The sequence below is a fragment of the Diceros bicornis genome, chromosome 10 (assembly GCF_020826845.1).
Source record: "Diceros bicornis minor isolate mBicDic1 chromosome 10, mDicBic1.mat.cur, whole genome shotgun sequence".
Lineage (NCBI taxonomy): Eukaryota > Metazoa > Chordata > Mammalia > Perissodactyla > Rhinocerotidae > Diceros > Diceros bicornis.
Window position 1 is genome coordinate 8,699,891 of NC_080749.1, and position 15,523 is coordinate 8,715,413.

Here is a 15,523-nt window from a genome sequence, read left to right on the forward strand (position 1 = left end):
ATTGAGAGGTTTCACATTTGGGGATCGTGCCCACGTAGTTTAGCAAGATAGCACTGGAATCCAACAGACTTTTTTCTCCTTTCCTCTCACATCTTCACACAATCATGAGCTCAGGGAAAAGCCAATGAGAATACCCAAAATACATGGCCACAGGATACAGAGAAGGAGTGGGAAAGAGAGAAAGGACAAGTGAGAGAAAGGGAGGCGGGGAGGGAGGGAGAGAACTGAACATATAGATTCAGAAAACAGTGGCCTAGACTAACACCTACAAGCATCTGTCTGTTAGGCAAATTTCTTTGGATTACTATTTGCCTGGGACTGTCTTCAGAGGGATATTTCTGCTTCCAAAGGTGGAGAGTTAAAAATAATATACATCACGAGCAGTGTTTTGGCATTTCCCTTCACTTTCTTTCTATCTTCAACATTACCGTTGTCATCCTTTAAACTCAATCAATTCAACTGATCCAGTGAACAGATGGCATTAATCAACCCCCACGAATATGCACAAAAGCTATTAGAAATGTAGAGACATGGAATTTATGCCAGCAGATCAATTACCAATGATAGCAAATCAACATGGCATACCCGATTTCCCCTTGTTTCTATTTCCACTGAGCAACCACCGATAGTAGTAATGATCCCTGGTTTACCTCCCTGCCAGAGGGGACATGAGAACGAGGATGTTGAGGTTTAATTACTCCTTCCTTAATGACTAGTTCTCAGTCTGCTGACAAAAATCAGCATAATTTACAGACAAGAAGATGCATCAGGATGATGGATACTGACAGCATGTGCTATATGTTGTCATGCAAATATGAAATATACTGCACTGAGAATATGGTTGGTTGGTATTCCCAGAGAAGAACTCCATTTCAGAGAAAAGAGCACCTTTTCCAGCATCTATAGCTCTCATTTGTCAAAAACAATGGGAACAGCTATAGAATGCATTTTAACCCCAAATCTGTGCCTTCTGTGAGTTTACTAGCTCATATATTCCTGTTTTGATCTTACTTCGCCATTATTTTCTTTCTAATTCTTGTAATCTTTGCAAATTCTGAAACATCCTTCTTTAGACCCTTATTAATTATCACCTGAGTTATTGTAATAATCTCTTAATTAGTTTTCTCACTAATCGTCTTGGCCCATTCTTGTCTATCCTTCATACAATGATTTTTTTAAAAAACAAAAATCTGATGATGTATCATCTAATTACACATACATAATCCTTCAATGACTCTGCACAGCTTTAACAGTAAAAATAAAAGATTCCCATGCTTACTTCCTTCTCTAGTTTCTTCTATCCCTATGCCTATGAACCACTACTACAAGTAGTCACCACAACATCCCTCAGTCTCACACCTTCACACGGAAAGCCTGTAACAGCCTCCCTCCATTTCTCCAGCTAGTGATCTGACTTCGTTTAAGGCTTAGCTTACTTTCATTTCCCTCAGAGTCTACCTTGATGTTTGAGATGCTCACTTTGTGCCTTACGTTACACCTGCCACTTACCTTTGTTATAACATTTATCACTTTGACCTAATTAAAGATTTATTTTCCTGGCTGCCTGTGTTCAAAGTTCCTTAAGGTCATGGACAATATCTTCTTACTCATCTTTATTTCTCCAGCTTCACAAAGAAAACTTCAGTTTAGAAAAGAGAACCATTAGTTGGGACTCATTTCTTCAATTAAGTTTTCAAATGAGTAACACACACAAACTATTAAAACTTAAATCTTCTCCCAACCACAGCTTAAAAAGACGACATTGGGAACTCAGAATAATGTTATCAGGGTAATGTAGATTTGCAATAAAATATTTCCAGTAATTTACTACTAAAATGCCATTAAATAGAATCCAAACTTTTCCTTTTTATAGTAAACTCTGGGCTATGAAGAAGGATTTTTACAGCAATGTACTTGTATATTTTCAGAATACCTAGGAAACCCTCATTAAAATTGCAAAAGCAAGTTAATAAAATTAGCTCAAAATTGGTACTGAGGTCACATGGATGGCTTTCTCTTTTAGGAACAAATGGCCACTTGACACAAATAAGATCATGTAAATTGGCATACTTTATACCAATGAAGTCAAGGAAATGTGCAGGCTTGTATAAGGGCAGGGGCCCATTCTTCAGCTCCCATAGGCAATTGAATGATACGAACTTCTGCTCTTTCACTTAACAGCCCCACATGCTAACATCTTGTAATTTCCAAAACAATAATAATACTTGTTAATTAAACAAATAAACATAAAACAAATAAATTTAAAAAGACTAGCAACAGGACCATAGAAGAATTTTAGTTTAGAAATGAAAATTCTTAGTTGGAAATCATTCATTTATTCTCTCATCCATTCATTTGCCCAGTGTTTTAGGTATTGAATATAGACATTCAAATAAAATATGATAATCAAGGAACTTTGCATCTACTTGAAGAGAGAAGGATTATAAGGAGTGCTATGAAAATATCAGAGTAATATATAGGAGCACTTGATCCAGCCTGGGGAAAGTGTGTGTGTGTGTGGAGTTGGGAGAAAGTGAGGGAAGATAAAAAATGAGAAAGGCTATTCTACACCCAGCAGACAGCATATGCAAATAAACACAGGGAGATATGTGACAACATGGATTGTTTGTGCAGTGTGAAGGAGTTCCATAAAGTTGGAAATGAGGGGATGTAGGAGGAATGGTGGACATGAAATTTAGAGACCAGGCAGAGCTGGATCGGGACAAGCCCTGTGCTGGGAAAGGAGATCATACCTGCTATTTAATTAATATGTTTGGTCTGACATCTATAAACTTATAAGACATGGTGCCAACAGAGGTAGATTTCATGGTATTGTTATGTGTTTATATGTTTGTGTGTGCAGTCACAAGACTACATCAAGGCTACGCCTTTTCCTTATCAAGTTTTATATCAAAACTTGTAAAAAAAAAAAATGAAGCCCCTGGTGCTCATCCAGATATGAGGCCTCTTATCTTTGACTATGGTGATGCTTGGCATCTTGCATCACATCTAAATTCCAAATGTTTAGTTTTTTTTTTTTGTTTTCTAAGGTATGACTCAAAAGTTGGCTCTGCTGAAAACTGCTACTCCGTGCCCTTTGCTACAGCTAGAGCTACAGAGACTAACCATAGGGATCCCAAGGCAACCTTCCACAGATGCTCACACACAGACCCTAACTGGAGGCATGGGAATTAATTTCACATCATGCAAACAGTCTGGTCTTTGGAGAAAGATAGATATAGGTCCAATTTCTGATTTTTTTTATTGCTTAGCTTTATGATCCTGTGAAAATTATTAACTTCTATTAACCTTAAATTTACTCATCTGTAACCTGGATTTAATAAAGTCTACCTAGCTGTGCTGCCTTGCAAAATTATGTGGACACAGTATATGAAGTGAGAGATACAAAGTGCATAGCAGTTAGTAGGAATTAAAACCCTACTATGTTGTTATTCTAAATATAATTGCTTAACAATTTTGAGTACAATCATCCCAGAAGTATCCAAATGAAAAAACCAGTAGGCAACATCATCAGTTAAAGACAAAAATACATTAGGACTAGATAGGACCTTAATAATCATTTGATCAAACTCCTTCATTTAATACACCAAGATCATTAGGATAAGTCAATAACCTTTATAAGGACACCCCCCAGAAAGTGTCAGAGTTTTGATGAATGAAGACAGCTTCCCTTATGAATTAAAAATGTCATTATTGGCTCCAAATGAGTACACTGAAGCTTTAAAATAAAGTCTGATTGAGTGAATGACTATTCTATTCTGGCCTTTCAGGTAACTAGACCCTTTCCCCACCTTCCTTTATGGCAAGGATAATTAGCTTTGCATATGTAGGCCATATTTCAGCAGAGTTCTGGCATATAAATTAATGGGCTTTGGATCACCGATTAAAGGTTTTAGGAACATTTCAAACAATATCACATTACTCTGTTTCATAACAAATTGGCACTGAAAAGTAAAGCAATGTACTAAAAGAAAACTGAGTCCCACTGAAGAAAAAGCAATTGGGAAGAAGAGCAGGGAAAAAAGAAAACTGTAATTTAGAGGACAGTCATGCATTAGAATGAGAATAAGTGGGTAGAGTGAGGTTATTCTCATGGCAACTAATTTTCTCATAGTTCTATACCCCTGTGTGGAAATTGCTAGTCTAGTTTTTCATTTACATTTTCCAGTTGTGGAAATATGACTCTAGTTTGGAGATGGGGCCTTTGTGAAAAGAAAGGGAAGAGAGTTCACATGGATTGTCAAAGATAAACCCATTTAACCATAGGAAAATCTTTAGGACTCTTCCAAAGGAGCATTATAGTGCTTTCTTCACTTCTGCTGACTGTAAATGCCACACAAAGTATACCGCAAACACTCTCCTGCTGAAAAAATCAGCCTGATCTTTGTTTATTTATAATATTACCTATTGATTGGGTTTGTGCATAAACTTCAGATAACTCAAGGTATCATGCAGCTCTTTAGCTGAAGATTTTGATGAATATGGTTGACATCTTGTATATTTTTGATGAAATTCTGTCTTGAGGAAAGGGCTAGAATAAAGAGTTTTTGATTTCTCGCTCAAGGCTATTATCTGGGTGAACCTAATATGTAACAACAAACAGATAAGATGCTTGAAGATCATTCAAAGTGACTTATTGGTCAAAATCAAGGCTCTTCATAATCATGAAACATCCGATTGTTGTTAAAAATAAAGCGAATCGTGACCCTATAAGTGTTCCATGCATTCCTCTTATCTTCTGAATGCAAGTTCTCCCATTATAATAGCCTTTCAACATACCTCATATCCAAGAACCCCCTCAGTAAAATATTGAGTTGCTGTTCTGTTTGGGAGTAGATCCATATCTCAATTGCTGTTTTATACCCAAGCCTGTGAGCACAGGAAGGCTGCATAACCTGACGGGCATTTGACATCTTAGCTGTTGCATAACTAGGGCTAGCACTCCACAGCATTTCAAACTCCTGGTTTCATTTTAACCAAGTATCAAGTCACACAGTTTCTTCTCGTGTCAAAGGAGTTGGTATTACATGTAAAATGGTTTTTCATTTAACACAGGCCTATTATAGCTACATTTGAAATTAACTAATTCCCTCAGGGTAAACCCAAAGGAAGTGTTATAGCTATTTAATATCCTGAAAATCCGGAATAGGGGAATTTCCGGAGTTTTTATTACTTGTCAGTAATTATGTTCTCTACAGAGATTCATAATATCTATACTGCAGCTGGCCTTCTAACCTGACTTTATTTTAATTTTGTTTAATTAGAAACTTATAAAATCTATAATTGGGTTAGCATTTATGTTTCCCTTGCAGATAAATGCCCAAGTTTTGGTCAGATTATGAGAAAATTAAACACACACACACACACAAACATTCTATATACAACAACAACAACAAATTATTTTTAGAAGAATGGAAACAATTAAAAGTTGTTTTTACTTGAACAAAGTTCACAGGTATACCTAGATATCATGGACCATCTTGCATAAATAATACATTTTCAAGGCTACTGTCACAAATGATGTAAAATGTTATTTCAAAATATAGAAAGATTAGTTTTGAAAAAAAATCTCCAAATAATCTATAAACATACAAATTGACTATTTGAAAGGAGACTTCTCTTCCTCAGTGTAGGCATATAAATGTTAATGGATTGTAGATAAATGGTAAATCAAAGCCGTATATTTAATGGATAAATTGTGTGGACAATGGAAGTCTGGAAGAATTGTGGAACATTAATGTTTTTTCTCAGAGGTTCTGCATCACAGGTTCTGAAGACCACCAAGATTTACTGAGTTCAAAAGCAATTTTCTGCTGCTATTCTATTGTTCACTGAATTATTACATTTTGTTCAGTGTAATAAAAACATTTATCATTATAACTTAAGAACATTGACCCCAAAATATTTAGCAAGCAGCGTGCATTCAATTGAAATGCTGATTGGATATAGGGAAATTAAACTGTCACTGATGAAATACTAAAGCTCATTATCACAAAGTTTCATTTTAAATGTTCAAAATTAGCTTTATTGCTGCACCAGTAATGATAAGCATGAGCCTTAAATCCATGCCATTTAGGTTTTATGAGCATTATTATAACATATCAACTATAACTCAATTAATTTACAGAAAATGCCATTCTACAATTCATTTTTTTCTTTGCTCTTAAGAAAAGGTGCTACAAAAGAAAGCTCAAACCGTATTCCTATAGAGTATGTTCTATCTATTTCACCCTTATTCCTCACCCCACCTTTGTGGATCTTCAAAATATTCACTATTTTCAGGTAGGTAAATGTGCTAAGGGAAAAACACAGCTATTTCGCTGTCACACCTTTCCAACATTAGGACAATACTGACCTCTAGTGTTCTAGGAGGTAGACAGACCAGCTCAGCACCATGCCTGACTTCCTCTTATTAATCCACTTAGATGTTTTTCTAAAGCACCATGGGAACAATTTCACTTAAATGAAGAATAAGAAGGAGGTGGGGGGGGGGGGAGAAGAAGAGAAATATCAGATTCGAACTCGTCCCTACCTATTCTCTGAAATAATTTCTAAACTAAGGCTCTTTGGCTCCTCCGTTTTAGAGAGGTTGACCTCTTCAGTATGCCTTTAGAATACAAACTTAAATAAAATCTTTATATGGCATTACCACTAACTATAGATTCTGGATCTCCAAAACTTCCAATCACAGATAGAAACACTGGCTCTGCTTTGGACCATTTTCAGTAAATAACATTTATCTAACTGTCTTCCCTGTGTAGACTCTCTCTTACTCAAGGTCCTCTTGGACCTGAGAGAGTGGGCAGTGAGGTAGAGGGATTCATAACTAGTAAGTAGTCTTCCTACCTTTCTCTAGCAGTCATGGTTCAGACTACAAAAAATAGCATCAGAACTATTCCAATATAGTTAAACATTTCTGAGGTTCGTGGTGGGGTTAGCAGATAGAGGAGCAAGCCCAGAAACTTGAGGGACCTTGATAAACCATCTTTGGAAACAACACACATGGCTTAATGGCCTTCTTTCTCATTTAAGAGTTTCCAGAGCTGGAAAAACTTCCCTTTCTCTGCCCAGAGAGGCAGCTGAGCAATTGAACTTGAACCTCTGATGGCTCTAGCAATTTATTCAAGTTTGACGAACTGGGTTCTTTAAATACACAGTGCAGGTGGCAGATCCCCAGGTGTCCAGCCTTCCTGCCTATTAAATTAAATGCCCCGCACTTGCCCAGGTTAGAGCTTGGACGACAGAGTGTACACTTAGTGCATACTCATTATGTGTACTTTGGCACAAAGATTTTGGGGATGGAGTGTGCATCGAAGCTCTGCCTCCTGTAACAGGGGCAGCCATTGATCTTGTGGTTTGACTACATTGGGCCATGACTCTTAGGCCAGAACTCCTAATCCTGTTAAACCGATGCCCATTGGTTGCAAGAAACCCCAACTGGAGCCTTCTGCCTAGGGGAGAGCTGAAAGCCCTCTATTGTGAAGCACTGAGCATACTGCATATCCGAGGCAGCCGCATTCAGAAGTGAGCCGCTGTCACCGAGTGCAGTGGCTGGGAGCATCTCTATCCCTGGAAGCTCAGCCCCTGGTGCATACAATCTGAACAGGGGGCCCTTCTCGGGAAAAGCCCTGGCTGAAATCAGGCAGGCACAGAACGCGGAGGCGGCAGGAGGCTAAGGGAAGAGAACCTTCCCTTCTCCCCCCAACTTTGCCATTCGGGGAGAAGGGCAGGAAATCCAGAGGGGCTGGCTTATCCGAGCTCTGCTAACTTTTGGGATGGTTAGAGTGATGGAACCACACCAATCAGTATTTTTTTTCCTTTTCCTCTGCTTAGAGCAGACATAATTGAACACGTTTGGATAGTTGAGTGTCTTTCCAAATGCTAGCATTTCCCACCTCACCTACCCGCCCCCAGCTCCTGGTACTCACAATTTGTCGCTGTTAATCCTAAATGCCACAAACCGGAGAACAGCAAAGTGAAAACGCTGGTCAGCCGTGGTACAGAATCCATTTCCCCCGAGTAAGAGGTGCCTCCCAATCGAATCCCAAATTCGCAGGCGCCAGTCGCGGCTTCTTTCTCTCTCTCTCTTTCTCCGCTGCACCGCCTGACCCCCTCCCACCCCCCCTTGGAGAGCACTCGCTGCTTCACTCCATCCCGTGCCCAGACGCTCTATCGAAACCGTAGCGGCGTCTTCTCTGGAGCTGCCGCCGAAGCTACAGTCCCTGCAACTGTCGCTTGCTGTACTCGCCTTCCTCGCCCTCCTCTTCCTCCTCGTCCCCCCTCCTTAAAGGTGCAAATCCAGACCCAATTGTAACAACAGGCGCCAAGCTCGGCGGACAGCCGAATCCGCCTCGTCGGACGCTCGAGCTGGAACCGGTGCCCGCGCGGCGCACAGCCCCTTATAGGCGAGCGGGCGCGCGGCGCCGCCCCCGGCCAGGCCCGCCCCGCGCCCTCCTATAAGAGCGGCCTGGGCGGGTCTCCGCCCCGCTGCGGCCGGTCCCCGCCGCCGCCGCGCCGCTGCGGTGCGCTCGGGCTACCTGCGAGGGAAAGGGAACGGGAAGGGAGACGTCTGTCTCTGTCTCTCCGTCTCTCTTCCCCTCCTTCCTCCTCGCCCACTTAGAGGATGAGTCAAGGTACTGAAATTTAACCCGGGTTTTCGAAGAACGCTGCTGAAGGGATACTAAAGGGAGTTGGAAGACAGAACGCATTAGCAAGAGAGAATTGACCGTGGAAAGCTTTGACACGAGCTAACCAGATGCTTTTTTTTTTTTGATAGGAGAGGGAAGACGAATTATGCGATTTAATTTCGCCTGTGTTTGTTCCGTAGTATAGAAGGCTGACGGATATTGATAATATTGGGATTTCTGATTTAGCGTTTAACATGATGTCCTCTCCCCTGCATTGCCGACCCCGCACCCTCTCCTATCGCTGCTCCTTTCACCGGCGACCGCGTCTGCGTCTCCTTCCTCGCTGTTGGCACGCAGCTTTGGGCAAGCACCGCGAGGTGCTGGGTGCTGTAGATGCCGGAGCCCAGGCGGTTCGCTGGCGCCTGAGAGACGGGGAGAGACAAATTGGGTGTGGCAGTGGTGAAAGTCAGCGAGGGGGGCCTGGTGGCTCATAAGATTCCACATCTGAGGGCTCCGCTGGAAGGATTTAAATTTAAAGAGGGAAAAGAGTAGTTTTGGTTTCTCCCTAGAGGCTCCCTGTTAGAAGCCCTGGTTCTGTCTTTGGCTTCTATTTTACATCTGGGTCTCTCCTTCTTTGCTGTAAATCAACTTACTATTTTTTTTTTTTATTGGAAGCTGTCAAAGCTGTCAAACCTTAACAAAATGAGGGACCATAATGATTCCTCCTGTGTGAAGCGTTCAAGCGAGTTAGGGGTAGAGTACTTCAGAGGAAGTTGTCGTCTCCCTTTCCCGCCCCCTCCCCCCGCAGGTAGCAAACACGCAGACTTATTTTACACTATGGATTCCTGACACCCTTGGTCTTCAGCTGCCAGCTGCACAGCTACAGCAGGTTGAGCTGGGTTTCAAGCAGTTTCTGCGTGAATCCTGAGGTTAACTCTGCGGTTTGGGTTAGAGCTGGACTCACATCATTGGAATACTAAAAAATAGTTGAATGACAATTGGATTAGTGACACCGTTATTTTATTACAGTGAAAGACTTCTGAAGGTCCTCACACTTGTGAGTAAATGACTCTCTTGTCTATAAGCTTCTAACTGAAAATAATTGTTAGTTGCTAGCTTCTCAGGCAACCAGAAGACTTCACCAGCACAGGCTTTAGTTGTGGGAGAAAGGCCATGCTCAGGAGCTGCTAAATTACAAAATATAAAGCTGAAGTGATCTAAGAAGCTGCCCTGTCACAGGGGCCTGAGTGGGGAGGGGCTGGGGTTCAAAGTCCAGCTGCTTGGGCCCGGAGTGGCTGCCACTCAACCCCTGGCCTTTTAGGATCCCCAGTTTAAAAAGAAAAATTAAAAAAAAAAAAAAAAACCCACGTGGCTAGTTTAATTATACTAGAGAGTCTAGAAAAAATATGAACCCTTATCCAGTTTGTATGTTCAACTTTTAGATGTTTTTTAAAAATAATAAAATATTACTTTTGCATTCTTGCCTGACCCCATTCATTTCCCACCATATAGAAATAAACATTCTTTTTCATTCCTATACATCATGTTTTTATACTTTTACCATGCATATTTACATCCCTAAACAATATGTATGTTGGTTTGTCTTTAACCAATATATAAATGGTATTATACTGTTTCATTTTGCACCTTGCAATTTACTCAACATTATATTTTTGGAATTTATGCATTTGGATACATGTAGTCCTAAGTCTTTCATTTTAACTGCTGTATTGTATTTCATTTTATCAATATGCCACAATTTATTCATTAATTCTTCTGTTTATGAATCTACAGATTATTTCCAGGTTTTTTCCCTCCATAAAAGCTAAACAATTTTGTACCTATCTCTTAGTTTTTTTCAAATATGTGTTTAGAAGCACAATTTCTGATTATAGGAAATGCTTACCTTCAGCTTGAGTAGGTATTGCCAGTTTCTTTACAAAATGATGTTGCCAATTCATACCCGCCTCTCCCACCAGCAGTGTGTGAGGTTTCCCCTAGCTTCACATCCTTACCCACACTACAAGGCCTCCCTTTTTTACAAACAGGAAAATGATACTCAGAGAACACAGGTCTTTAGTCATTGAGTTTACTGTTCCACTATATCATCCCACCTTCTACACTTCTCCAAAAATTGTTTAGTTAAATAAAATATTTCAAAAACTATGGAAGATGTTGCCTTCATTTTCTGACAGAATGACTTAAAGTGAATCTATCTGTGTCAGTAAAATGTGCTTGGACTATATGCTAAAAGGCAATGGGGGAAATTTGTTATGTGAAGCCCCCAAACTGTGAATGATCTTCAAGTTATAGCAAATATTGGAACTCTGCATTTAGACGTCCATATGCAGACCTAGTGTATAGTATATAAATTGCACCTAATTTAAAGTCCTATTTACAGTTGAAGCTTTTTTTCTCGCTCTCAAACACACCTGTTCTCAGAGCAACTTTGAGCCTTAAACAGCAGACATTTGTCTAAGATTTGTTAACATTTCAGTAAGAATACTGCAGCTCTGACTGTAGCAAGGGGTAAACAGCTGTTCCTCTTAGACAATAGTGTAAACAATGCCATCTTCTGGGGGCATTTTGCCAGCAAGTTTTTATTAGCTGTAGAATATTAATCACTATTAAAACTGTTTTCAGCCAGGGTGATATTTACCTATTGAAATTCTTTTGTAAACCTTTTAATCTGATAAATCTACCTTTCGAATAGTGAAGTAGAAGCTGAATAATCTCCCCTTTTCCCCCATGCTGGTTGATATAGACAAATAACTCATATTTGCAGAGCATGTTGTTTTGAAGAAGCTTAAAAATTCTGCATTGATAGAGCATATTGATTGCTAATAGAGAATGGGGAAAAAATGGATAACTGAAATCCTCAAATGTCTACATTTTAAAATTATAAATCTGAACACATTCTCAAGACAAACTTATATATGAAACCTTTTAAAAAAAGAATGAAGTGGAGATTGCATTTTCATGTCCCTTTAATTTTCCCCTGAGTATTCCCACTTCTTTCCCCTTAATAGGACAGAAGGGAAAGAACCATTCATCACCAGGGATCCTAGCCTTCAAATATTCAACACGTGGTTTGCCTCATTGATTTTATCATCCTCCTGTGAGGCATATAGAAGGTATGTTTGGTCATCTCCATTTTATAGATGGGATCCTAGGAGGAGACAGATATTGACATGTTAAATGTCATACAGAATTAATGGGCCCAACCTATAGGAAAATGAAAACCTCCCATCCTATTTCCTTTATCTTTAGAAAGCTAGATAAAAGTCACTATGACGTATGGGAACCTGGTATGTATGGGAGAAGAGTCTGCATTGGTCACAGTAGGATCCTCTGTTTTGAGTATCAGTTTTTTTGGATTATTTCAACTTCACATATTATGGTTTGTTGCAAATATTGAAGGATGACTTGCCACCAATATATTCAAAATAGAGTTTTTAAAAATATTGATGGGCAAAAAGTTAATTAACTTATTTTTTCTTTCATCCTTTGTTCCTTTTTTAAATGTTTTAATTTTCTTTTTTTGTTTCCCCTCTTTATAGAATGTGGCCAGTAATATGCTACACCTGTAGGGTATAGGGGATGGAAAAAAACTTCCTGCTATCATGGAGCTAAAAATGATTTGGGAAAGTATGATGTAAACATATTAAACAGTTAAGATAACAATAAAAGTTAGCATGTAATTAAATGTCAAATAGCTCAGATAATAAGTGCTATCAGAGTTTTTAAGTTGACCAAGATTGCTTCCTCTGGGAAGGAAAACTTTGTCTCTTTAAGAGTAAAGGGATTTGAGTCACCCTGGGCCATAAATCTTGTTATTCAAGTCAGGTTAGGTCAAACGTATTTGCCTTAACAGGAAAGTCAAATCTTAGGGTAATGAAGGCAGAACTCTACTTTTGCAAAAGAGTGGACTTTTCTATTAAGGCAAATGGACTTCAGCCAAATGTTAAGGAAATTCACTCGAGCCTCACCACTACTTCTATCTCCTAGTTCTACCTCAGACTCAATCTTGTCACCACAGTACTCATCCTCTACATCAAAACTAGTCATCTTCTATCATCTGTTTGCTGCAAATAGACAACACCTTGAACACCTTTACCTGAAATGTATGTTTCTCAGCTGGTAATACACCATGCTGTTTATACATACTACTCTTTCTTCCTTCCATGGACATCTCCTTCCCAATTGGCTAATTTTCACTCATCGTTCAAGTCCAAATTCAGCTAACACCTCTCTCTTGAGGTCTTCATGGATTACTGTGTAATATTTCTGTTCACATGTTTTCCTAACTCTGAGTAGTTTCTCAAGAGTAATTTATCAATTAGTATTTAACTTTGAGTCTTCAGCATGAATGTAGTCTTTCAAGAAATATTTGATGAATGAATATTAGATATGAAAAGACTTTATCAACTTTATTAGAAGTCACCCACCCACCATCCTCACCCCCATTCACCCACTGCACCAGAATTCAGGGGCTCATTTGAGGGCATTTAGTCTTATGTACCTTGGAAATCAAGACGGCAATTATATGGAAAATCAGTGAGAATGCAGTTTAGGATAATATCTTCATAGTTCATTCTCTTAGCCATATATTTCTCAAATATTTGGATTTATTTTTTGCGAGGAGTTCACCCACCAAAGTATCTATATAATTATATTTGTACAAACCCAGCCATGCTTGCATCCAGAAACGTATGTCAAAAAATAATCTCTTCCCACTTATTTCTGACTTTCTCTGAAGGAAGTCCTTTCTACAATTACTAAGAAGTCATTTGTGATATATATCATGTTTCAGAAGAAACCTGTTTGGAGTGGTTTAATGGAAAGAGTTCTGAGCTTCGAATCAGAAACCCTGAGTATTAGCCTTGACTTTACAGCTTACTAGGCATGAGACCTTGAGTATATAATTTGGTTTCTTTAAGATTTAGTTTCCACATCTGTAAATTGTGAATTGTGATAATTCCTGGCTTAGGTATTTTTGAATAGTGAATAAAATCATACATGTAAAAATAGTTTTGTTATATAGACACAAGTTATAAATATTGTGTCCTACCCCAAAGAAGACAATTTATTCAAACCCTAACCACTGGATTTCTCATACATTTCGTCTGTCAATTCATCCCTGGAGTGAAAATACATTCAAATATCTAAAAAGATTACCCATTCTGTGGGAAATATGCATAATTCATTACTCAAAGTCATCACAATAATTCAGTCAACTAACACTAATTTATTGAACAACACTAATGTCCCTAGATTTGTATCATTTACTTTTAGTAAAATAAGTGCCATAGATGAGATGACCTGGTCCTATCTTCAAGGTTCTTACACTCCCCACAATTTTTAGGTGGGGAGATAACATACACAAACCTACATAATGGATGCTTGTAGGAGAAAAACAACTACATCTGTTTTTCAAGTATATCAAAGCGGCAGACATTATTGGTTTCTTGATCAACAGCCATTTCCAACTATTTCCTTGATTGCAAAACAGACTGGTGAAGGAATTATGATTTGACTCAGCCCACTACAGCAATTACATTCTCCTTTGAAAGTGGTTATCTGGTGCTTGCCTTGTGGCCCAGTTCTGACCAATAAGACTCAAGGGGAAGGAGAAATTTTCTTCTCTGAGAAAACAGAGAAGAGTCTGAATAAAAATCCAGTGGTCCCTGTAGTTCCCCCATCACGTGGTCAATATCTCATGAGGGCTTGAGGTTTATAACTATGGTAGCCAACTTGAGAACATGAAGAGATGGCCAAGACAATGACATAGCAAAAAGCAAAGACAGAAATTTTGTGGGTCTTAATTACAATATTGAGTTACTTCTACTCTGGATCAATAAATGTCTGTGCTGTTTAAGCCACTGCTAGTTAGGTTCTCTAGAGGAATATAGAACGTTTATTAAATATCAACCTGCAATAGGCATTTTGACATTGTTTTCTCTTTTAGAATTCATGGCAAAATTCTGAGGAAAGTATTATTAGCTACATTTGGCAGATATGGATACTGAGACTTGTGAAATTTAAATAGCATTGCCCAAAGCACAAAGCTATTAAATAGGAGTACAGAGGTTCTCATTCCAGAATCTTGGCTTATCATGCCATTGCTCAGTGCCACAAACACTCAGAAATGAAATAAATCTACTAAATCTTGTGTGCATGTTTAACCTGCTCATTTGCGCTCAAATATGACTGATAACAATTTGATTTCTACTATAAAAAAATTCTCTTTAGGGTTACTGTTGCCCTGCTTCCGTCTCTCAGGGAATAGCTGTCTCTAAAGACAAGCTGCTGTTACTAAGTTTGTTAAGATTGGTGAAGAGCATCCAGCGTCTGTCCAGTTGCAGGTGCACACCGGGTCTTTAAGTCAGGCGGACATCTGAACATCAGATCTATGATAACCACTACTATGAAAACTCTTCTATAAAATTTTAACATTTTCCAAAGGTATGTTTTTCAGGAAATAAATTATTTGGAAGGAGAAATAGCTGATTTCAAAGGATCATTTCTTTATGTAACCTAATCCCTAGCATTTATGTCCTTTTATCACTTTTGCATTTAAATCAGCATAGAAAACACAGCGAAAAACATCTGTAATTTGCTTTTTATTGGCATTTTTAATAAGGTGGGATGAATGTTAGCCTGGAGACAGCAGGGGGTGTGTTGACTAGTAGGAAGAAAAAACCCAGCAGATTTGAAGCAGCAGTGCGGGACACTTTGTAGGTTGCTGAATTATTCTTCATTTGGGAGAAGGTGGAGAGAGGATGAAAGAGAAGGTAACGAAATGAAAAACAAATCTGTTGATGACTTATTTTAAATTATTCCTGACAATTCTGATATTACATCTATTAAGAAAT

General features: G+C 38.8%; 1 protein-coding gene across 2 annotated transcripts in view; it reads right to left on the reverse strand.

The window, feature by feature from the left end:
• The window catches only part of CNTNAP5 (contactin associated protein family member 5), a 757,303-nt gene extending 748,957 nt beyond the window's left edge, over positions 1 to 8,346 (reverse strand). The window contains exon 1 of one of the 2 annotated variants that reach the window (XM_058548782.1): positions 7,950 to 8,346. In XM_058548782.1, coding sequence (XP_058404765.1) covers positions 7,950 to 8,031 — 82 coding nt within the window. In that variant the 5' untranslated portion in view covers positions 8,032 to 8,346. The remainder of the gene's footprint in view (positions 1 to 7,949) is intronic. The other variant, XM_058548783.1, reaches the window with a different exon arrangement.
• Between the last annotated feature and the right edge of the window lie 7,177 nt (positions 8,347 to 15,523).